This window comes from Bombus huntii, chromosome 6 (assembly GCF_024542735.1).
Source record: "Bombus huntii isolate Logan2020A chromosome 6, iyBomHunt1.1, whole genome shotgun sequence".
Taxonomy (NCBI): domain Eukaryota; kingdom Metazoa; phylum Arthropoda; class Insecta; order Hymenoptera; family Apidae; genus Bombus; species Bombus huntii.
In genome coordinates, this window is record NC_066243.1 from 17949458 (window position 1) to 17973012 (window position 23555).

Consider the following 23555-nt stretch of genomic DNA (forward strand, 5'->3'; position numbering starts at 1 on the left):
CGGTGAAACCAGTTCTTTTCATTAATTCTCGCGTATTATCGCGTTTTGACGTATTATTGCTACCCGATTCGCTCGTTTTTCGAAACCCTGGGTTTCGAAACTGAACGCATGCAATCACCGAACAACTGAATTCTTCTCCCAAAACAAAGCAACGGAGTGAATGTCAAATAAATAAAAGAAAAATGTAAGAACATTGTAAAAAGAGTGTATTAATCTATAATGAATCATTATCAACGATCCCTCAGTTCTAGAGTTCCGTTCGAAGCTAATGGTATGCGTACATAGTTTCATTCAGAATAAATGGAGTACTTGCACAACAGCCTACGGATCATTGTTACAACCTCCCGTGCTCCGAGGACACGCTTTATCAAAGATATTGGCAAGGCTAATGACTGGAAAGCCAGTTAGTACTTAGCCTCTATTCGTTATCCTGTCAAAACTAAATAACATTCTATCCGTTCTTCCCATCCGGTACGTATCAAACAACGTTAACAATTTCGACGATACTTTAAGCCCCAATTAAAATTCATAAAGTTACAATCCACTTCGATTCAATGAGAAGTCGCGAATTTTCTATTTTTATGGAAAGATATGATATTTTAGAAAATTTCGGTCAGCTATCTATTGATCGGTATCGCTTCACGCTTCTAAAATACTATATTGTCGATTCTACGAATATTTATTACAAGCTTTGATGAGCATGAAAAGGAGAAACCAATAATTGTCTATCGCCATGAAAGAATATCGCTTATTATACAATTTCGATCAAACGTCGACAAATCTTTATCGCTCTACGTAGTAAAAGAAAAGCATATACCGAACCGTACTCAGAACTCCAACTCATAAAGTCGAAAGTTCAAAACTTATTTTAATCCAGTCAAGAGTACGAAGCTATCTGTTCCAACGAAAAAGATACGAAGTTTATGTTACTGTCGAACTTTAAACGAACATCCACCACTCTGTCTCTTTATGCACCAAATCGCGTTAACAATTGTAACAATACCACATATATCTGTAAACGTGAAACTACACTCTCATAAACTTGAGAGTATAATACTAAAAAATAATCATTCTATCTCACAAACACAGCACAAACAACTGGACCTCAATAAAAATATAATTTTCCACGAAATTCATTCTCCAATCTCTCATTCTGTCGGTAACTTCGACTAAAGAAAAGGAGATAACGAGTAGCTTACTCCGAACCAGAAACCAGTTGCTTATTTTGAGATAAAACTGTACATGAAATCTTACCAAATTGCAATAAGACGCGTATCGATCTCAATAACTCCACACTCCAACATCTCCAAAACCACAAGTACACGATTACATATATTATCGATATTGCTATCAATGACTAGTCAGAGTAGAGTATCCGTGACAAGCTTACCACCATCTTATTTGGCGCACACCCTTTTGTTATGTCGCGTCGGCGATATTGGGTTCACGTCCACTCGAGTATCCTCTTACGACGATGCGTGTGCAACGCAGCCAATTAGCGAGACCGCAAGAGAGCGACTTCTCCCTTTCTCCGTGTCTTCCGCCTCCCCTACTCTCAGCCATACACTTAGGGTCAAACGCTCGTAAACGTCCAGGCGAACCGCTTCAAGCCTCGACCGAACGGAGTTCGAAAGGAGCCTCCGTTCGCGTCTGTGTCCGTCGCGTCTGTGAAAAACATATTATGAATTTCCCGACGACCAATCGCACGACCAGCGTGCCATGACCCCGGATTGTCAACCTTATGTTCCCCTGCCTTCTTCAGATACCCGCTGTCCTTCTCCGTTCCAAAGCTTTCCACGCGAGATTTTCTATATCGCCCTCTTCGTCGCGCACGCTAACGACCTCACTGGCCAAGCCCACAGGCCACAGGTGTAGTAAACCTCTTTACCTCACGCATTCGCGTGTAATGGCCCCTCTTACACCCGTGCCGCGCATCTGCCGACCTCGCCGCGTGTGCTACCTCGCCAGCCGTGATCCGCTTCTTCCTCATCGTCGTCGTTTGCATCGAGAGTTTGTCCAGATCTTTGGAAACTGTTGTAATTTAGCCATGCAAGAGTCTGTGTCTTTGCAAAGCACGTAAGATGGAAATTTTTAGGTTTGGGAACCGAATGCTTCGACGCATTTTGAAAAACTTTTATTATGATCTACGATGATATTGCACATGATAGAGAAGAGATGGAAGGGAACAGCAAAAGTATCAAATTCTCTGCAGTTTTAAAAAGAACGTGAAATGGATAACGTTGAATAAATACATATATGAAGCATCTCAAACGATAGAACGGATTAAAATGTAACTAAGTTGAAACACTTACGCGATAAAACATTTTGATAAAGTAAGTTAAAGTACTTACGTGGTATTTAGCAAGTAATATCCAAAGTTTAAATGACGAGTATTAAAGGAAGTATCGTCTTGACTGATCAGACAACGTTGCCTGTATCCTATGATACGGTATAAGCGATCTGAAAGGATCTCGAATAAAGAACAATAAGTAAGGGTTGCAGGCATACAGCTGCGTGTTCCTCGACACAATTACAGCTCGCCCATATGCCGCTCAAACTTCACGCATCTTGTCATGTACCGCTGCGGGTCCAATAAGAAAAAACGCAGTCAAGCCGTGAATCGGAATCGAGAATCATATATCTCGAGTGTTTCGACATAAAGCGATAAAAATTGTTCACGACGATTTATCAGAGCTGCTTTGTGTTATTTCCAAGAATACGCTGCCACTGTGACGCAACATTCTCTTTGATATTCCAACACGGATCGTGAAAAATTGCAGTTTATTTCTTTAACAGAAGCGCGATAATGACCAGTCGAAGGTGAGGAAGTTGTGAATAATTAGACGACACGTGAAATTGATAATACGCAGCTAAATACAAATCGAAATTGAATGGATAATTTGAATGTTCGATTCTTATGGTATACTTTCGTCTTTTCTACATTCAAACAAGAACTTTGTTATTTATGGCGATTCTGTTTGTCGAAATTTACACAACACGTCGAAAAATACGTGTCGATATGAGAGTGAATGAGTAAGAATATATGTCTGAACATTTTGATCGATTTGTAGGAACATTCCGAGAATTTTGTCGACGCAAACAAACGCTATTTACAATTTCCTATAAATTAGGCAAGTGTCTAGATATTCTAGAGTGGTGGGATACGTAACGCGAGATGCTATCATGACTGTAAATGTGAAAGAGAGAAAGGGACAAAATGGTTGATAAACGATCGATATGGTACGGGTGTGTAGAGCAAGAGAGATTTCTGTTTTCGAGGATGATTTTATCGAGATCTAGCCAGGGCGATTTTTTCTTTTTTCTAATTTCGACACTAATAACAGACGAATACACTCGTCCGAGGATTTCGAGACACGGGAGTATACGCGCGGCTCGAGACGCGTCGTAAATCTTCCCGGGATAATTTACGTGGGCGCGATGTACGGCGTCACAGGTGTCGTATGGCCTCGTAGGATCTGCATCCAGCGCGCAAATTAACGTAATATAGAAGGAATATCGCGAACGAGACACGTTCGAGCCGGGTATAACAAATGAAAACAGATTTCATAAAGGAGAGAGTAGAATTTCTATTCCCTGTAAATTATTTCACGATGGAAATCAAAGTACGCTTAATCCATCGTCAGCGTCGATTACCTCTTGCATCTTTTTTAAATTACATCGGTAAAATCGAATAAAGATTACCACTACTTTTAACTATACTAACAAAGAGAGTGCTGCATTTCGAGTATTTAGTTGAAGTTTTTTACAAATTTTATTTGAAATGAAAATGAATTTATTTGAATGCTACTTCGTTATTTTTACCTTCTAAATAACATAGGAAGAATAACTTCGTTTTAAGATCAAATCAGATAATTTTTTATTGTGGTTAACTCTGTCAAATAAAATAAAAAATGATTTCATTTAATGGATAAATAGCGAAGTAATTCGTTGATAAAAGTCATTTACTTATTCAAGTAAATTAATCTATAGTTATTTGAAAGTAACATCTAATCGAATGATTTCGCGGACTGTTATTGCGTTTAGAAAATTAATCTATTATGATGTTAGATAGTAAATATCTTTCGAAATTTTTCCAACAAAACTTTCACTGCGTAAAACTACAATATAAAGAACTAAGAAGTTCAACAAGTGCCACCATGCCGCAAAGGTGGTGTAAAACCATAAAATCTTACCAAACAGCAATACCATCTCTTCGACGATTACACAATCCGTTCCGTCTAAAAGCATCTTGCAAAAAAAGAAGAGAAAAAGAAAGAAAGAGGGAACCTCCGCTTGACAAATTTACGTAATCCAAGAATAGTCGAAGCGTTCTCGCGCGTACCCACACGTCATCGTGCGTTGGTAGCGCTTTTTTCGCCGCACACGTGGGGGCCAGAAGCTCCGGGAACCTGAATCGTCGGGCCAGAAACCACTAGAGCTGGTTCGACAGACATCGAGTGGCCTCACCTCACTCCGTCCCACCTAAGTCAACAACAGAAGATCCCAAGGCATTCGAACGTCCGGGGTTACGGGTACGAGTGCTCGTGAATACACGCAGGTGCACGCAGGTGAACACCGTCGTGGCCTGTCGATTATGTCGGCCCCCGTGAATTCTCGCCGTCGAACAAACCGAGGAAAGCTGTCACATACGGAAACCGTCTCGCTTATGCGCCTGTTGAAGTCTCCCGATCCACTCGTTCAAATCTCCAGCTATTCGTCGAATTGGATGGCTTAGTCGAAAGGAAAGCTTACTGGTTCGTTTAACATCGTTTTTCTCCTCACTGGGATTAGTTATTATTGACGTTCGAGTTCAGGGTAAGAAGAAAAGAGATACGTATTAAGATTTTTGGGAAAGTTCGTAGGGTTTCTGACAACTACATAGTATTAAGTTTCGTGCAAGTCCATTATTCCGTGGATATTTATGCAAATTTACATTTAGCGAATGCAACTAACAAAATGGAACCTAAGCAGGGATTTGTTTAATTTATTAAATATTAGAAAGAGTAACAAAGCGTTGAAAATTGCCAAACCTTTGCTGGAACATTCTACTTCATTGCATTCAGTAAAAAGTGTACTTTAACGCCATAAAATTAAAAAGGAACTTGCAGATACTTGAATGAACTCGTAATTGAATAAAACGAAGGTTTCCTAAATAACAGTCATGGAACTAAATATGTGAATGATAAAGCAACGGATGATAAAAATTCGCCGAAAAGTACATTGCCTTCGAATTTTTCTCTTTGCTTCGAATTTTTTCGACCAACCCAATAGTAGTAACGATAATTCTATCGTCGATAGATCGTGCTTATATACGAGTCTTTAATCAAGACTCGTATTAAAGAAGTACCTACGGCAAAATTAAATAAAAATTTATGTTAAACAGAATCGCCGAGGCATCCCATTAGAAACATGATACGAGATTTACGCGAATGGAAATCATACCTGTTCCAGTTCCCCGTTTCTTCGTAAATTATCGCAGTTTATGATATATTATACCGTGAAATTTCTTCGATTCCAGACCAACGTAATTAGCGATAAACGATCCGTGCAATGACATCATCTTAAGTCACCTATTCGTCACAGGACTCGCGAAACCGTGTCGAAGAAATCTTCTTAAATCCGTTTTATCTTTCCATCACTTTTATTTTTTCTCTACGTGTTTTCATGTCACGGTTAAGTCAAACGTTAGATCGCACAGTCCGCCTTACGATCGATATATACCAAGTGTGTTTATTACCAAGCGTTTTTAATGTGCGTTTATCATCTTCCATCCGCGCGACGTCCTCAGACGAGGGGAATCGCTGGAGAAGCTGTCCTCGCGAGGCATTTCGCGCGTTAGAACGGAATTATCCGAGAAAACATGTTTCTCGTAGTACATCAGCGCGCGTACAAATTTATTACTAAATAAATAACTCGGTGCGATAAAGTGCGCAGCGACTGGGCGCGCGTACGCTCCAAGCAAATCCGTCCGTGCGCGTTTTCGTGGCGACGCGACGGTACGGAATGCAGGAGACGCGCGAGACGAAAGTAATCGAATACCATCTCGAGTTCGTGGTATATATAAGTACGCGATTACGAACGGTCGCGTAAGGGAAACGAGGAGATATTTAATGAACGACGATCAAGGCGCTACGTATTGGTTATACAATATTCTTTATTTTACTTCGTATTTTTTCGTCGAACACTACCGAGTGTTTGTACGCCTATCGTCTAATCCTCATCACCCATTCCTTCCTCTAGCTTCGTGACTTTTTATTTTTCATCGACATCTGCAATTCACATTGTAGTCTCCATAACGAGTTACGATCTTCTAACGTGAAAATTAAAACAAAGACCGTTGTGTTTGACATTCCAGGAGAAAAGACGTGCACACCGACGTATTCGTGAGACTGACAGACTAACGAGTAATTAAAATCGCGTTAAATAAGGCTCGACATAAATAAAAGAAATCTCGATGCGGCTTAACGAAACACTGGCCATTCCCGAGCGTCGAGAGATAGAAACGGAGCTTTCGTGCGTCTCTCGAACACTCTCGCTTACTTCGCGGTTCTCCAGACGCGTTTACACGAAAGAACAAAAATATCGAACGCATCACACGCACAGACATAATATATAATACATACATGTGTCCGTACCTGCGTACGAACTCGTTACACGCGTACGTTAGCGCGGTTATTATTTAACGTTAAACTATCACGTGGTTTTTACTGGCACTCTCTCTCTCTCTCTCTCTCTCTCTCTCTCTCTCACTTACAAACACACACACACACACAGACGCACACGCACATACATATATATATTCTCCATCTCGTGCACTCGAACATGTATGAGAGCTGAAAGGCACCGGTTAAGGCACAATCGTCTGTCTCGTTGTAAGGATGTATCTAGCCGATCTTCGGCTACTTCGTCAACGAACACCTGGCGAAGCTGTAGCCGACCAAAGGGACCGTGTATGTCTGTCGGCTAATACCGAGGGCTTGAGCAATTTTACGTCGACCCGATCGCTGATCGTAAAGTCATTCGTGCAATGTAAGGCTGGTGACGTCCGCTCTTCCGTACTTCTCCTACCGTCGCTGTCCATCCGTTATTTCACCCTTTCCATCTTGTAGATTTCTCATACCAGATATCTCTCCTTTACATCCGCGCCAATATTTTCGCATTATTTCACTCGATTCTCTAATTTTTTACCAGTCCTTCAACGCCTTCTCCATCTTCGTTTCGTCTCGTCCTTATTCGACGAAAAGCGTTTTCCTTCCACGTTCTCCGCAAGATCTTTACTCTCCCCAAGATCTCCAGCAAACGTCGCGTAAGTCATCTCCTCATCCCCGCGAAAGGACAACAATATGAGTCTCTGTGCGCGAAAGAGGCTGGCAGCTCTCCGAGCAACGCCTTCGAGCGACGATTCAACACCAACCAGTCCAGTTCCTATCGAAAGCTGTCCGCGAGCTGGCCGAGCAGGGTCACGTCTTTCTAGTGAGATCGAGGGGCGGCCCCGTGTCCTGTAGCAGCTCGTTGTCCTCGCTGTCCGTCGACCTTTCCTCTTCCGTGCTACCACCAGTCGCATCCACCTCTTGCCCGTCCATCTTGCCAGCCTTCATACTCAAGTCGATCGGTTCTTCCTGCTCTGGACCCAAAGAACGCAGAAACGCTAGACTCTTATCGTATGCTTCTATTTGACTCCTTTGACAACCTCCGTCCACTTCTCTGCACTCGTCACGGGCACTTCGATTGTCATCGTCCCTTTTAGGCGACGGTGTCGACCTAGGACTCACGCTATCGCTCGAAGAACTCGTTAGGCTAGCTACCATTTGTGGTGTGCCAACCTGGTTCACATAGGGGACTATGAATCGTTGTTGGAACGGGAAAAATGGCGTGTTTAATAGCTGCATGTGTGTAAGAGCTGGATGAAAGAATGGCGATCCTCTCCACATGGGAAACCTGGACACTTCCGGCCTGAGTAATTCGTGAGGTGCCCTGACCAGGTCCATCGGCCTCAATAGAGGATCCTGGCTGGCTCTTGCTGGAATATCCGGTGCCCTTAATTGAGCAGGAATATCCTGTGGCCTCAGGTCGTCTCTTTTTGGAAACCTGTCCTGATGGTGCTGATGATGGTGGTGATGGTAACTATTCGCGGTGGTGGTTGTCGTCGTGACGATACCCACGACGCTAGTGGCACTCGTTGTACCAGGATTCTCGTTATTGTTGTTGTTATTGTTCGCCACGTCCAACGAGCCGAACGCCTTCTCGTACGCGGACTTTGGGTCTTTGATGAGGCGCGTTTGAGCCTGGTGCGACTGTTCCTGGAGGAGGCAGTGGATTTTGAACCAGTTGGAGCGGCGTCCGTAGCGGGAACCCGACTTCGACATACCCACCATCAGACACTTCCTCAACCGGCAAGCTTTACACGCAGTGCGATTCTTCTTGTTGATCACGCACACGCCACCGTTCTTGCATTCGGAGATGCTGCCCAGGTTGTTGTAGGTGCGCCCGAAGAACGACTGTGGAGAAGAGAAACGTTCGACGCGGGCTTGTTAAATGAATGGAGTTAATAATTTCAATTAAAGTCGATGGAAGCCCTTGGAAAAATTAAAGGGAAGGAAAATTATCGATTATATTAAGACACGATACAGACGAGCGTGATCGCGTGCGTTTTAGCAATCTGCTGGTTTATACGGGGAAATAGACGAGCTTGCGGTCCAGTGTATTTGTATAAAACCTCTCTGCTCGAAAGTTTTTAAACAGTTATTGTACTAGCTACAAAATCGAAAAAATTACATACACAATGAAGACACTAAGAATTTGATGGTTATCTCTACTAACGGAAGTACAGGCTATTACTACATCAATGATTTTGTTACGGCACTCGCGCAATTTAAAGTTCACAATCTATAGCAAATAGTAAAATTTTAGATCAAGTTGAAAGTAGAAGATGTCTAAGACTTTCGAGCCACTGTACATATGTGCATACATGATCGTAACACGTCTGACGATTTTATACATTGTTTGCTGTTCGATAATAACGCACGAGAAAAAATCGCTCGTTTACATCGTGTCTAAGAGTAACTTTCTATCCAAGTGACGTAACAAAATAAAACAATGCTGTTCGTAACTGAAAATACAACTAACGAGATTCGTAGATAGAATTATTTTGATCGACAAGAGAAAAACGCGTGCTCTATTTTTAAGATTATGTCGATAAAAGATGGCTCTATTACAACCCAAACAGATCTGCATTCTTTCCAGCAACGACCAATACGTGTAAAGAAATCACCGCAAAGAAATTACACGTTTTATACACAATCGATCAATTTGGTTACGAAAACACGAATTCGAACTTTCCACGAGAAACATGAAACCGGAGACCCGTGGGTCAACACGGTCGGTACAGTGCCCGGTAATTGTAACGTGAGGATGATGCACGCGTCTGCACGCTTAAGGCTACAATTTTATTTGCATTCGAATGTGTGTTCGAAATATATACATATATATACATATATATATATATGTATATATATATATATATGTATATATATATATATATATACATACATGTATGCACACACACACACACATACCTTGAGGAAGAAAAGAGATAAAGAAAAAATGGGTAGGAGAAAGACGAAGAGTAGGAGCGAAAGATGCGAGAATATAAACGGCCATTGAAATTTTTCCGTCGGTCTGATGATCTAAAGAGAGCAAAGGGGTTCGTGGATACTGACCTTGCAACCTTCGCACGTGAAGGCCCCGAAGTGAAAACCCGCGGCCGGCTCTCCGCAGACCCTGCAGAGCTGATTCATCTGCAACAAAAAGATGCGACATGTGGTTACGCTTCGGCTAAGAAACCGAAGACGCTTAGAATGCAGCGGTGATCATGCTGCAAGCACGCGCAATATGTGCCAATCATGGAAGCGTTTCTTGCTCGTCTCACGACGATCTCCGCCACGATGTAGACGAAGAGAAAGAAACGAACGATGAAGACAAGAAAAAAAGCAAAGAAAAATGAACGATAAAAGAATAGTAATTTCTTGGACGCAGGCAAACGATACCAGATAAGAAAGCATAGGCGATATCCATCGACGGTGCTCCTGCTGCTAACGCTATTTATTTCAGTGACGATCGCGGGACACCGTTTAGCGACGTTGGGATTTATCATTTCGATGTTCGATCAGCTCCTAGTCGATAGGACATTCGAGTATCCCGTGACGTTTTCACGTCCAACTGTTTCCACTAAACCTTTGACTACACCGTACACCGATTTAAGATTGAAACGCGTGTACCGAATGCCGTGTATCTTTGAGAAAAGTCTTGGATGATTCGCGCGTGATTTATCGCACGACCGAGAAAAGGATACGTGAATGATGGGATCGATTCGCGGCATGGCGATTCCGTTCGAATCGATCGTAACGTTATTTGATTGGCCGCCAATCACCAAGCAACTTGTTCATAAGAGTTGAGAATCGTTGAAATATGTACAGAGATGGAGAAAGAGATGTGTGCGTGTGTGTATGTGTGTGTGCATGTTCGAAAAGAGACGTAGTCACGATAAAAAGGGGACCTTTTCTTGCCTTCTCCCCGGAGGTTGCAAGAAGAACCGGGGATTCGGTTGCGAGACCATGTTCCTATTAAAACCTAGTTAGCCAGTCATTACGGACTGCATCGTGTAGAACGCAGAGGTTCGGTCGCGACGATCCAACGAGAAAGGATGACCGACACGGGAAAGGTAAAATCGTACGTGGACGGGAGAACGTGCATACGATTCGTAAATAACCATGTTGTTTCGTATAACGCTTCAATGGGAGGGTGTATCGAATTTGAATTTCATCTTTGTGATTGCGAATTGAGATGTTCATCGGTGATCGAATTTTTATTGAAAATATTTGAAATATCTGCGTACAGAATTTACTTCCACTTTATAAATCCTTACACGAGATACATCGATCAATTTCATCGAGAGTTTTTTGATTTATGTTGATATTACAATGTCGGCGTACGTAATGGATATGTGAAAAGTGCCTTTAATAAAGTCACGAAAAAGATAATATACGAAGATCGTCTAGCGTAAAGAAGCAGTAACAAAAATAAAATCGTACGTGGAAGAGAACGCGCGGAAGAATCGTGCCAGACCCGATTCCCGTATCGCAACGAAGGGTGTATCGATACCAGTTTGCGATTTCGTAACGAAAAGGCAAGCGTCCGTGTAAAGGGAGCGTACATCGAAATAACATTACATCAGCTCGCATGCGTACTTTCAAGAGAATCGAGAATCTCTCGGAATAGCGGGGATCAAAGGTTCACGATGAATGTTTCGAAATATTTTTAGAATTCGATTTTTCTTCGCGTTTTAATCGATACGCTGGTACACGTATCCGTTACACGGTGGTATCTCGCGTGAGATCGAGACGATTCGGAGGAGAAGCCTCGTTTGACGTTCTACTCGAAAGAATTTGATCCATCTTTTGCTTAGACACTGCGTGTCCGTGATAGTTCGAGCGTGGAATGTAATGTGGTAATCGGTTACGCGTGAAAAGGTGTCTTGACGAGCTGGACGAGATGATCGACAGCGAACAAGGATTAAAAAAAGTAATTAGAGGATTCGACGATGAGAGAAACTGACGTGTTGTTTACGATCCTCGCGTTTTCTTCGTGAAAGAGCAAACCAAGAGCCGGAGAGCTTTAAAGGCTAAGATAATAGCGTCGATCGTCTTTGCATGGAAAATCACAAATGGTTGTCGAAGTGTCATATGGTAGGTTTGATGGGAAGATACTTGGACTGTAAAAACGATCAGTGTTTGGTTAACGAAGGGAAACACAACTGACACGATAATGTTATGCCGTCTTTTAGGAATTGTTGGATCTGTTTTCCCACTATCTTTCAGCAAACAATTTTTAATGACGTCTTATTAATTCAACGATCTTTGACCAAACATATAAGGTCACTATCATCCCCTGATCGCAAGTGTCAGACTTACTCTGGCAGTGATACTTTGTATCTTTTTTTTTTTTTATTTGTCAAATTAAAATTCTCATTAAATAGAGATCATCTTCGTCATACTTAAGACAATTATATAACAATGCTAATCATCATCCATTAAATTATCTTCTGCATCCATAAAACGATACGATATAATGGCTCTGTTACTCATAATTATACCCTGATACGGGGAATACAACTAGCACAATACCGATATATATCATGCAACCTATGCCATCTTATATACAGCCAGCTATAAACCCGAAGAAAGAAACCCATCGAATCAACGAAATTCTCCTCAGACGATCTTCCGTCGCGCCAAAGGATGATCGTTCGTACCGTGGCGCGTATCAAAAATGATTTCCCGTTTCACCAAGTCCGCGTATCTGGGTGAGTCGGCGGCTGATGGCTTCTTGTGGGAACGGCCGGCTAAAGCGCATAGCCCGAGCCCAGGTAAAAAAGGTTAAACATCCAACAGATGACGCGGCTGTGTCACCTTGCTTCTAATCCCTGCACTCGCGCGGTACACTCCAACGGAACTAAATAATGTTCTTCGTGTCCCCTCGATGGACTCTCGCGCTGCCACTAGTCCCCCCATCTTCGCCATCCTTTCCGTTGTTCATGCCACGGCGCTTAACTATTCCAGTTACTATACGTAGTTTTTTTCAAGTAGAATTACCCTGTTATGAGACGTCTTGCAGAGCCCATGGCCCACAGATATGATATATTCTGGTAACTGGAATAGTTAAACGAGGGGATGTTAATGTACAGTATGTTCGCTCTTTTCGTTGTTCTCGATGCTTTCGAACTTTAAAATGTAATTACAACTAAGTTACAGAAAGTAGCACTTGAGTTTTACCAGAACCAAAAAACTGGATTCGAATTGCAAGAGAGAGAATTGTAACTCTGAAACTAGAGTTATCTAGACCCATGTTTATCGAAACTTCCTTTGCTCGTCTTAATCAGCACTACGCGTTGCTCGAGTTTGGCACCAACTTTTTGACGTGCCCTATATGTGTCTTCCTAAAAGTCATTCATTCTGTCATACGTTATACACGATACTTTCTCAATCCTTTCGTTATTATATCAAGAATTAGCGATCAATAGACCAACAACAAATTCGTTTCTTCTGTGCAAAATTCAAGATTAAATTACGGTGCTGAATCTTAGGTGATTCAACGCGCACTGGTGTTCGTCGAAACACATATCCACCGTTGTAACCATAGGCTAACGCATTCTACCAGATGTCTCTCGACCGCCATGATATTTCGACCTCTCTTGGTTCGACCGCTTAATCGCACACCCGCATCCTGCACGGGGACGTCTCATTAAGTAACGGCGCGAAGGTAATGCCGATGACGAATGACACTCGAGGAAGAAATGAAAGTAGCGTGCTAACCGGGGATATTTTTCCCCGCGTTACACGGCTGATGATTCGCCTTTACGCTGTGGCGCGCACGCACGCTTCACGCCACTTTTTTTCAAAAGGCCCACAGCAGCAAAAGGCGCTGCTGGGAAATGTAGGCCTGTCGGAACAACGGTGCCTTTATCCTCCTCAGCCTTTTTATCCTGGAGTCAAGCACTGGGATTGGGAGGCCATGAAGCGTAATTGCCCGGGATTTTTATTGGGTAATTGTTGCTGGAAGGGTTGAAGATGACGTGGATGACGGAGATGACGTAGATGATCTTTGAGACCAGAGAACTGTACGAAAATTAAGATCATTTTACGTTGGAGAATTTTATTGCGAAGTAGGAATGTCGATGGAATGAGAAAATTGCGAGGGTGTTATTTTATTTCGTTGCAATCAAGCTGCATTGCTTTCTTATGCAGGCATTAGCGACGATTCAAAAAACGAATACAAATGCGATACAAGATATAAATTTTATTACTTGGTCAAAGTTAATTAGATATACCCAAAAAAGTAAACTTCGTTTTTCTTTAGCTGTGAGAATAAAAATTATAATCGTCCGATAAACGACGTTAATTTGCGCGAATATTTACGACTTTTCGGAAAAATGTAATCCCTCCAGATTTATAAAATACTATCGCAAACACTTATATGAGAGACGATTTATGTCCTCTATGCAGGAAAATTGTAAAATAAGAGTACAGCGGAATGAGAAAGTTCTAAGGAAATCGAGATTATTTTATGTAGCAGAATCGTACAAAAGTCGTAAGGAGAATAAAGACGCCGTTGTAAGAAAGTATGGATGCACCGAGGTTTTGAAATGTTGGATAGGTTTTCCCTTTATAATTGAATGACGTTATGTGACTGTAAATCAAACTATTAGAGATAAAATGGGCATGTCGAACTGTGGAAAGACGGTAATTGTAAAAAAGTGTAAGACGAGTTCCTTTGTGTCTTTGAATAGTTGCGAACATTTTACATCTTCATTCATTGCGAAAAGGCAGTAAAATATAATACTCTACTAAAAGAGTCAGTAATATACTTACTGCCTTTAGCAAAACGTAGTAAACGTAAGAAACTGAAATTGATCGTTTAATAGATATTGCTTGTCTTCATAGTTGAGCTCCGATCATCTTTTGTAACTCCATGTTTGTATCTTATCGAAGATTCACTATCTCCGATCATTTTCACTCACGCACCACGATCGAGGAATTCGAAATAGCTGCTATATTAAATCATTCGTGCAATTACGTATGCTGCAAAATTTTACGAATCGTTCCGATAATAGAAAATAACAATATTAATTGATACAAATGAACTGCAATCTCCAATACGCTGTCTGTTCCGATCATTGCTTCCATTATAACTGGTTCTCATATCGGTTCTACAGAATCATTGCCCTGTTTGCTTCACATCGGCAGAACGAAACAGAAGCAGAATCAATTCCCGTACCAATTTACAATAAAGGTAATGTATCAGGTATGTTTTGTCATTTAATTTTAATGTCTCTAGACTTTGAAGTTACATTTTGTAAAAAATTATATACCTAGTAAATTACGGAAGCATTTAGAAACAAAACTGTTCTATACCAATACTCTTATCCATTGTATCATAGCATTTCACGTCATATCATTTTCCCGACTAATTTACATACAGAAAACGAGAAGAAGACGCGAGTCGAAGAAAGAGAGATTCGGAAAGGAAAAAGTGAAAAAGATAAAACTCACCACGTCGGTGTTGGCCGCTGCCGTGGCGATCGTCGACGTAGGCGTCCACCACCCCGCGGTGGCGGATGTCGTACTTGTAATGACACCAACACCCGTTGCTACAGGGATGGATCCGCTCCCAGCCAATCCTGCCGAGCTCGACAAATCGCCCACGTCCATTCGATGTTCTTTAATCTCTCGATGCAAACCGTTCACGCCGGTCCCTCGAGCCGTCTGTTCCGTGTTCGATGTCGCGACCCAACATTTTCGTGCGTGTCTTACAAGTGCCGACGCCGTTGAAAATTTCCTGGGCCACCGCGGATTCTCACGATCTCTCCTGGCAAACCAGGGACCACCGGGACCTCTGCCACCTTCCCTCCGCTTTCCCGTTTATTATCGTTTGAGAGATTCTTTCAAATTCTCTCTTTCGTTCGAGGTTAATTTTGTAGTGTGATTTGGTGTTTGCGCTGGTACGTGGAAAGAAACGTGATTTCTTGGGTCGATTCGATAGCCTCTACTGTAATTATAAATATGGAACGTGATATTTCGTGATTTAACTGAACACTTGGCTTACACACTGCTTAATTATATGCGTTGAATGGATTACGAATACTTTAGATATATGTATCTTCTATTTTTGTAAAACGATAGGTAATATTTATCGATTCTGATGGTTTTAACTGACACGTTACGCCGCTCTGTTTCCTTTCCGTATTTCCTATTGAGTATGAAGTCTGTATCGAGAAGATCGCCAGAAACAGAAACTTTCTGGCAGAAATAATTGGAAGAGCAAAGAGCTTGGTGTAGAAAATGTACAATCGGAAACACGATAATTAACTTCACAACGGTTACTTAATACTCTTGACTCGAAGACTGACGTGCGTAAATTTTTACTGTTATCCAATTAACCAACGATATCATTCCATTTTTTTTACGGATTTAAGCATCAAAATTATCGAAGAAGAAGAAATATTTCAACTCGCGCCGGAAAGTAGAAACTATATGTATATATGAAAAATAAAACGAAATAAATAAAGGAACAGCGAAGCGAGAATCTCGATAATACTCTGCCTATTCTTGATTCTCACGGTAATCACACAAAGTAAAAGACAAAGAGAAACTCAATGATATAGAGAATGTTCATTAAATTCCCCAAAAGGCTGAGTAAAGCATTTCTTCGTTCCTTTGAAAATGAAAGCAGATAGAATTGCACGGAGGAGGCGTGCTTCCGACGAAGCCAAAACCATTCGCGGTCGCCATTTCTTGCGCGAATCTCGTCGAGATAACATGTCGTGTTTACAGCGGTGTAACGCCATTACCATGTTAACGGAGCCCGCCTCGCAAGAGACGCATAAATACAAGCGCTAATTACGGCGCCGACCACGTATTAATTTCATCCGTGCGCGGGAACCGAACCCGTGTACGCCTGGTGAACCGCGACGCGTGTAAGCGTGCCCGTGCTTCCGATTAACGAGATTTCTTTTTTAATCCGTTCGAACGGAGACCAATACAGTCTTTGCAAACGTATTTTTGTCAAAAAAATATTCTACGGACAATGGTGATACTTCGTTAACATCGACAACAAATATTTTTATATCTCATTGTAAAACACCGGGAAGGCTATTATTATGACTATTGGTCAAAATCCTATTATCAGATACATAAATTTAAGTAGAAATCAACACGACATGTGCAAGAATTTACACATGTATACAATTTCACGTTTTCGCGTCGAAAGATCGTGATTAGCTTCGAGAAGAGATGTCACGGTAAACGAGTCACGCGTGTCTTTTAGGTGTTTGAAATTAGTGTGTTATTATTGTCTTTGAACGTTTTATGTTTTAATCTTGCTCTCGCATTAACAAACAATAAGATTTTTAATATTTGAATTCGAATATTCCATCGTACTAAAATCCATAGCCGGAAACGGCATGGATTCGACGATTCAACTATAAATGGGATCTTTATTTCCTTGTAGACAGCCTGTTCCTATATATACCAGAAATACATTACATCGCCGAAACATCGTACAATTTAAATTAAATATCCAAGAAACCGCTAGAAGATTGATTTCTAGCTATCGACGATTGACACGACTCGATCGAGGAAGCGCGAAGAAAATTCGAATGATGCATGGACCGGGAAGAAACGTTCCGTTTTCATTCTCTCTCTCTCTCTCTCTCTCTCTCTCACCTCTTTCTATCCACCTTATAGCCGATTCGGAAAATAGTCTCTGCACGATATCGAACCGATCGAACGAAGTAACGGGTAGACACGACGGGGACCGCGACGCGGCGATGCCGGTACATTTTATCGCGAGACGTCTTCCTTAAATAATGACAAATTAATTAAGGTGGTCGTATCGCGGCGCGGAAGACCGGTTTACATGGTGCGTATCGTCGCCTCTGCTCGACTCCTATAAATCCAACGTTTCTACGGGCCTTAACCGTTCTCGTTTACTGCTGGGAAATATAACGCGATGAAATGAATTTCCACGATCGTGAAACGCGCTTCGCGGAAAGGAAATTGTAATATTATTTCAATTTAACGACGAGACTCCATCGTGCAACGTTCAACGGCTTTGGCAAATGGCTTGTAATCAGCCGATCCCTTCCGCACGATAATTGATCCGATCGTTAAATTGTTGCGCGAAATTGACGATCCTTCACGGACAAAGTTCATTACCAATGGTGCATTTGCTTGTTCCATCTTTAAAGATCGTTCGAACGCGTATTGAAATCGTATTGAAACTCGAAGCGTAATTAAAGTTTTGACAACGTAATATCGACTAAAGTGAGAAACTCGTACCAAAAGAAATTGAAACGAAGAACGATAGGTAAGGTAGATATGCGAAAGAGAAAGGAAAGCTTCATCCATATACTTTGGTAAGAATCGTTCAGTTTCCCAAAAATTCATCGTTATCGATCAATAAAAATGAGATGGAGCAGAAGATAACGGAATGCGAAATTAACTTTAAAGCATTTAATTTCACTTATACTCGTCGCTGTGTCGTCTCGGCGGTATCTAGAAACTTTTCGCATCGAACGCGATCCGTTAAAAATATAATATACAGAACATAAACTGTAAAAAACTATAACGGCTTCTCTATAACGAACAAACTGAATTCCTTAGTTAATTAATGTTCGTGTGACTTTAATACGTCGGTGAACAAACGTGAAAATTCGCGTGTAATCCGAGCAAGCGTGTAATTCAAATTAACGAAAGAGGCATCCACTGAGAACTCGTTGTCGCAGAATTGTACGTAGCCATTGAATCATAAAAGGATGGGACAAGAAGCAAGTGAGAAAATAGCGAACACAAGCCACGTTGCACGATTTGCCAACGAATATTTTTCAGAGAACGATTCCCCGCGGGATCGGGCAAGAACAGAGAGGCTCTTGCAACGTTACCACGAGCGCAACAAGTTTGCAGTCCTTGAAATAATCGCTCTTTTACCCGCACAAGCGTTACCGCGTGTATGCAAACGTAATACATCGCGTCACTCTTTAGAAGACCGCCTGGCAAGCTGGATTAGCAGCATCGCACAATCCGTGTCCGAGAGGGACTAAAAACGACCAGGTCTCCGTCGACAGCGAAGCTATTCCGATTACTCAAGCTCACCGACACCGAACGTTTGTCGTAAAGAACACGGATTTCAAGTTCTTTTGCAGAAATATAAAGTTGAGATTATTTTGATACCTTCTTAGCGGCTATGACGAATGTTAAAGTTTGAATTTTTACATACTATATCACATATATTCGACTTAAAGAGAAATTAACGCTCGAAACGTTCCTGAAACATGTTCGCCAAATAATATTCGTACTTTTCTAACGATAGATTCTCAAGTTTGGTGTATTTTTATGTTTTAAAGAAGCTGGTAGAATTTATAGTAGGATTTATTCGCGGTTTTGACAACGACCAGACCTAGTAAAAGTTCGACAGATCTGTATACTTGAAACAAATTATTGGAATCGTATTACGTATTCCAGTTTAAGTCACGGACATTCAACGTTGATCCTGACGAATATGACTCAACTTTCTCTAAAAAATTATTCTCGATTTTGACGATAATCGATTCGCATCTGATCGTTATCGTTTATTAAAATCTCAGTATCTCGACGACTACCAAGGAGATATTCTACAAACTTAATTCGAAAGATTTAAAAACCAAACGTCGATCCCACAAACGAAACGTGCCTATATCTTACGAACGAGAAAAGAACGATCTCATCCAAAAACAGCTAGACGATCGACAGACAGACATACCTATATATATACATATATAAAAGTATAATACGCAAAGACCACCTAACCAAGATCGAAAAAGCGTTCACTAAACGTAGAATACGTTTCCAACGCGAGTAGAATACTTTCGTCCGACACAAACGGCGTGCGTTCACTACAGACGAACGGCTCGCGCAGTTTTTTTCGACTTTCCCAGGCTGTCACGCATCATTAATATCCTAATTGTGCGTCAATTTTTTTCACCCTGGCTGACCATCCTTCGAGGCATCGGTGTTCGTAATAATAATGATCGAAAGGTGAAACACTCGCGTCAAAAGTATCACCCATACACATCTCTGTCTCTTTCTTCTCTCCTCGTCCTTCTTTTTGCTACTCCTCCATCACGTTTCTTATCTTTTTCTATCGCTTCCTTTTTTTCGTTTCGTCTTTTTCGTTCGTCTTCGTTTTTTCTTTCTTTTTTTTCTATCGCAAGCATCACGATCACTGCCAGCCCGTGGCAGCCAATGAGTGACGAGCGGCTGCAACTTTAATGAACCGGTTGTGAGCGGCACGTCACACGGATATCATGGTACCGACTGCAGACAGTTGAAATTGTTATGCCTGGACGTCGTGACAAATTAATCGTCGACGCCGCCAAATCGACCGAGCAAGAGAAACAGAAAAAAAGAGAGAGAGGACCGAATTGATTTTTCGTACTAGCCAGAGGCTAGCTGGCTCGTTAAACTCGCGCGCCACGATTCCTGACCCACAGATCGATATTCGAGTCGATGCAGTAAGGTAGGGTCGTTTAAGTCACCGTTGGTCTTTGATATTATAACGATAGAATGAGAAAATATCGTACACTTCAGGTTCAGCAAGAGGGAATATCAAAGACGAGAAAACGATTCGAACATCTCTATGGTAAAGTTATTCGAGTCGGCATAAAGAACTGCTGCAAAAGTCATCGCGATAATAAAAATCAATATTCGTGGTAAAGATTTTCGCACCGAAATTTTTCACGTTACGAAGTCTGTACCTTTCTTCTCTTCCAATGAATACGATTTAACTATTGAAGTTGCCTTCCTGTCGTTGCGATAGAATTATCTTATCGATAAAAGGATACGCAACAAGATCTTGTCGAAAATGAACGAAGACAAAGAATCGTGGAACCGATTCTTAAGGAAACAAACCTCGTTGGACGCGTAAAAAACCCTATTGTCCTGAAATTTAACCGATCTCCTCTGTGTTCGGATTGTTCGAATTTGCAAACCGAATTTCCAATACGATGGAACTTGCTCTTGTTCGTAGAATCAAATCCGTCGAAGAAACAAACTCTGTGGAACAACGCTTTGTCATCGTACCAACAATTTGACGCAAAGCGACTGTCTGACCGTGGAACGTACGACTGGATGCGTATGAACGATATAAAGAAACACTATGAAATAGGTGAAAATGAAGAATTTCAGGATTAATTTCGAAGAAACAAACTGTGCCGAACGTACAGAAGACATCACTACTCTTACAGTTCACTGATTCGTACAGCTCGGGAGAAACTCTGATGTTTTTTTAAATTTACGCACGTCAAGATTCCATTTGCGCGTCAAGTAGAATCTTCCCTTCGCGGTCAGACGTTTTTGCCGGCGCACAGCGTGTCATAAAGCAATCACAATCACCACGGATCAGCCGATATCGATCTGCTATGTATACTCGACGACGTATTTTTTTCGTTCTAATCGCTGGAAAATACGTCGACAAGCTCTGGTTCACGGTGTTTTCGACGAGCTCGTTACACGTACCATCGGCTAACGGGACAACGAGTGGAGGGAGTTTCACTGGTGTAGTATTCTGTTGTCACGAGGCTTTGTTCTTGATTGGTTAACCATTCCTATGGTTGCCATGAAACTTGGTATCCCGGATCGAATACACACTCGCGATCACTAAATAAGATTCTCGTTGGCTCGATAAATCCTCCAAACGATAAATTCTCCGATCTGCCGAGCGAAGTAACGAAGACTAATGGACGAACGAAATTGTAACTCTCGAAGATGGTGGACGAGGCGCTCGTAGCTCGAGCGTTCCCGCGATTAGCCGGTGCCGCGAGGCGCACCTCGAGCGGCGTCTACTCGGAATTCGAAGCGAGACACTCGGAAGCGACGGAGGCAGCCGCCACAAACGGAAACGTGGAAAAAGGTCGATCGAAAGGAGGCGATTGAAAAAAAGATAGGAAAAAGATATAGGAGAATAAGATGGAAACGACGGAGAAGAGTGAGAAACACGCGGAGGTGATGTCGAGAGGTGCACGAAAAGAAGAATGGAAGGAGGGAAGAAGGAGGAAGCGTGGGACAAAACGGGACGAAGAAGAAGAGGACGGACGTCGTGGCTGGACCACCGGCCGGCTCGGGGCGTGCGCTCGTGTAGCACGTGGCCGCGAGACTGAATATCCCCTACCTTGGCCACCTTCGTCAGTCCGTTTGTCCGCCTCGTCCTTATCTTACCTAGTCGACCGAGAAAGACTACCGCGGCCTTCTCTCGTTCTCTCTCCTCCCACCATACGGCTGTACCTTCTCCTTCTCCATCCTCCTGCTTCTCTTCTTCTTCTTCCTCTTCCTTTGCCTGCTTCCATATATCTTCGCAGTCTCCTCTTCCTCTTCTTTCTGTCCCTTTTTATCCTTCCTCGTGTTCTTTACCCTTTTTCATTTTTTCTTCTACCGCTTATTCAGATTCTGTGCAGTTGTTCCCTTCTCGTCTTACGGTCTTTTTCTCCTCTTTGTCGTGTTTTGCGCCGCTCTCCTAATTCTTCCGCTCCTCGTTTTTCCTTCCACGCTTCTTCGCTGATCTTCGCAGTCTGTTTCTATCGTTTGCCGTTAACGTTGCTGCTCTCCTCCCGGCTCTGATCTCGCGAACTCGTCGATCTCTTCCAACGCAAAATCCATCTCCAACGCGCTAGAGAGGAGGCTCGCGTTAGATGCGTGCGCGCAGTTTCGCCGATTGGTTTAGTAGCTTTTCGCGCCGATCTGACGAGGGTACAAGGTTTAATCGAAATGTTATTACACAGAGGAAAGGAAATGGAGATTCTACGGAGATTTGGAAATTTTCGTGTTTTTGATTTTAGAGATGTTTAGCTTTTGTCTTAGAGACGAGAAGAAATTAGGGAAATTGCGGATCGATCGACAAACTTTTAACCGAAATATTGGAACAAATAGTACTACTAATTGTACGCGTTTTAGTTAATTCTTAATCTCATATAGAAAGCTAGGTGTAAAAGTAGGTGTTCGTATATTCCTTCCGAATCACTCATCGTCCACGCGAATTCTCTCTCATAGTATGCGTGTAATTATTAGTCGAAGCTTGTAAAACAAGAAAAGGAAGTATATAGAAAATACGTACGAAACGTAACTGAAGCTAAAAATTATAAACTTTGCACGTGGCGAGAACGTTTGCTAATCTCGTTTGTATAGGAAAGTCGACGGTCTATAAACCAACCGGACTACCTTTTCCCGGGGCTTCTCTAAGTATCGAGAGATAACCATCTATATTTAATGAGCCGTTCGTTCGACGACGTGATTTCCCCGTGCTTCGAGCACGAAGCACGTGCGGAAAAGCGTGCTCGCCATAAAACGCGCGCCGTTCTGCGTAACTATAACAGCTATTCCCCTCGTAAACGTAATCGAAGAAAGTACCGTCGCGCCACCTTCTACGCGATATTTTGTCGATTGAAATGATTTTTCTGATTCTACGTGTAAATCATTACTTACAAATACGATCATGATTAAATTTTCTCGAAGGAAGGCTAATTTATATAGCATTCTGATCAAGTAGTAATTTATCTTTAAATTTAGTCTAATAAAAAGAAATAAAAATCTATTTTCTATTCTTTCTTATTCTTTCGTATGCGAGGAAAATCTTTCATCTTTCTTCCTTTGCTTGTTCCTTTTCCTTTTTAATAAGAACGCACTGTTCGAACGATAAGTTACATTACTTGGTACACATTTTTCCAACGAGCAATATTTTATATAACGCAGAAACAATTGGCCATATCGTTCGAGGATTACTTGTATGAAAGTTAGAAAAGGTTCTAGTGTAACTTTGAATGTGCGCAACCCGAAATGGAGAAGGGAGACTTGGACGCTCGTACAAGAAAGACGCGTGGTGATTTTAATGCCAGGTTGGTAATGTTGCGCAACGATACCATAGAGTAAAAAGAATAATACTACGCAATAGGAAAATGACAATCTCAATTGTAT

The 23555-nt window shown here is 41.9% G+C and overlaps 1 protein-coding gene across 1 annotated transcript; it reads right to left on the minus strand.

The window, feature by feature from the left end:
- Nucleotides 1-6134: 6134 nt before the first annotated feature.
- Nucleotides 6135-23092, minus strand: LOC126867207 (nuclear hormone receptor family member nhr-25-like). The gene is made up of 4 exons (XM_050621462.1): nucleotides 21108-23092; nucleotides 15108-15603; nucleotides 9720-9797; nucleotides 6135-8498 (listed from the first exon to the last, which is right to left on the minus strand). Exons 2-4 carry the CDS (start codon nucleotides 15264-15266, stop codon nucleotides 7461-7463), a joined length of 1275 nt encoding a protein of 424 aa, XP_050477419.1. The 5' UTR covers nucleotides 15267-15603; nucleotides 21108-23092; the 3' UTR covers nucleotides 6135-7460.
- Between the last annotated feature and the right edge of the window lie 463 nt (nucleotides 23093-23555).

Coding starts and splice junctions, on each gene's coding strand:
- LOC126867207 (XM_050621462.1), bottom strand. CDS start 15,266: ATGGACGTGGGCGATTTGTCGAGCTCGGCAGGATTGGCTGGGAGCGGA. Junction 9,798..15,107: donor CAGCGGCCAACACCGACGTG/GTGAGTTTTATC, acceptor TTTTTGTTGCAG/ATGAATCAGCTCTGCAGGGT. Junction 8,499..9,719: donor TCACGTGCGAAGGTTGCAAG/GTCAGTATCCAC, acceptor TCTTCTCCACAG/TCGTTCTTCGGGCGCACCTA.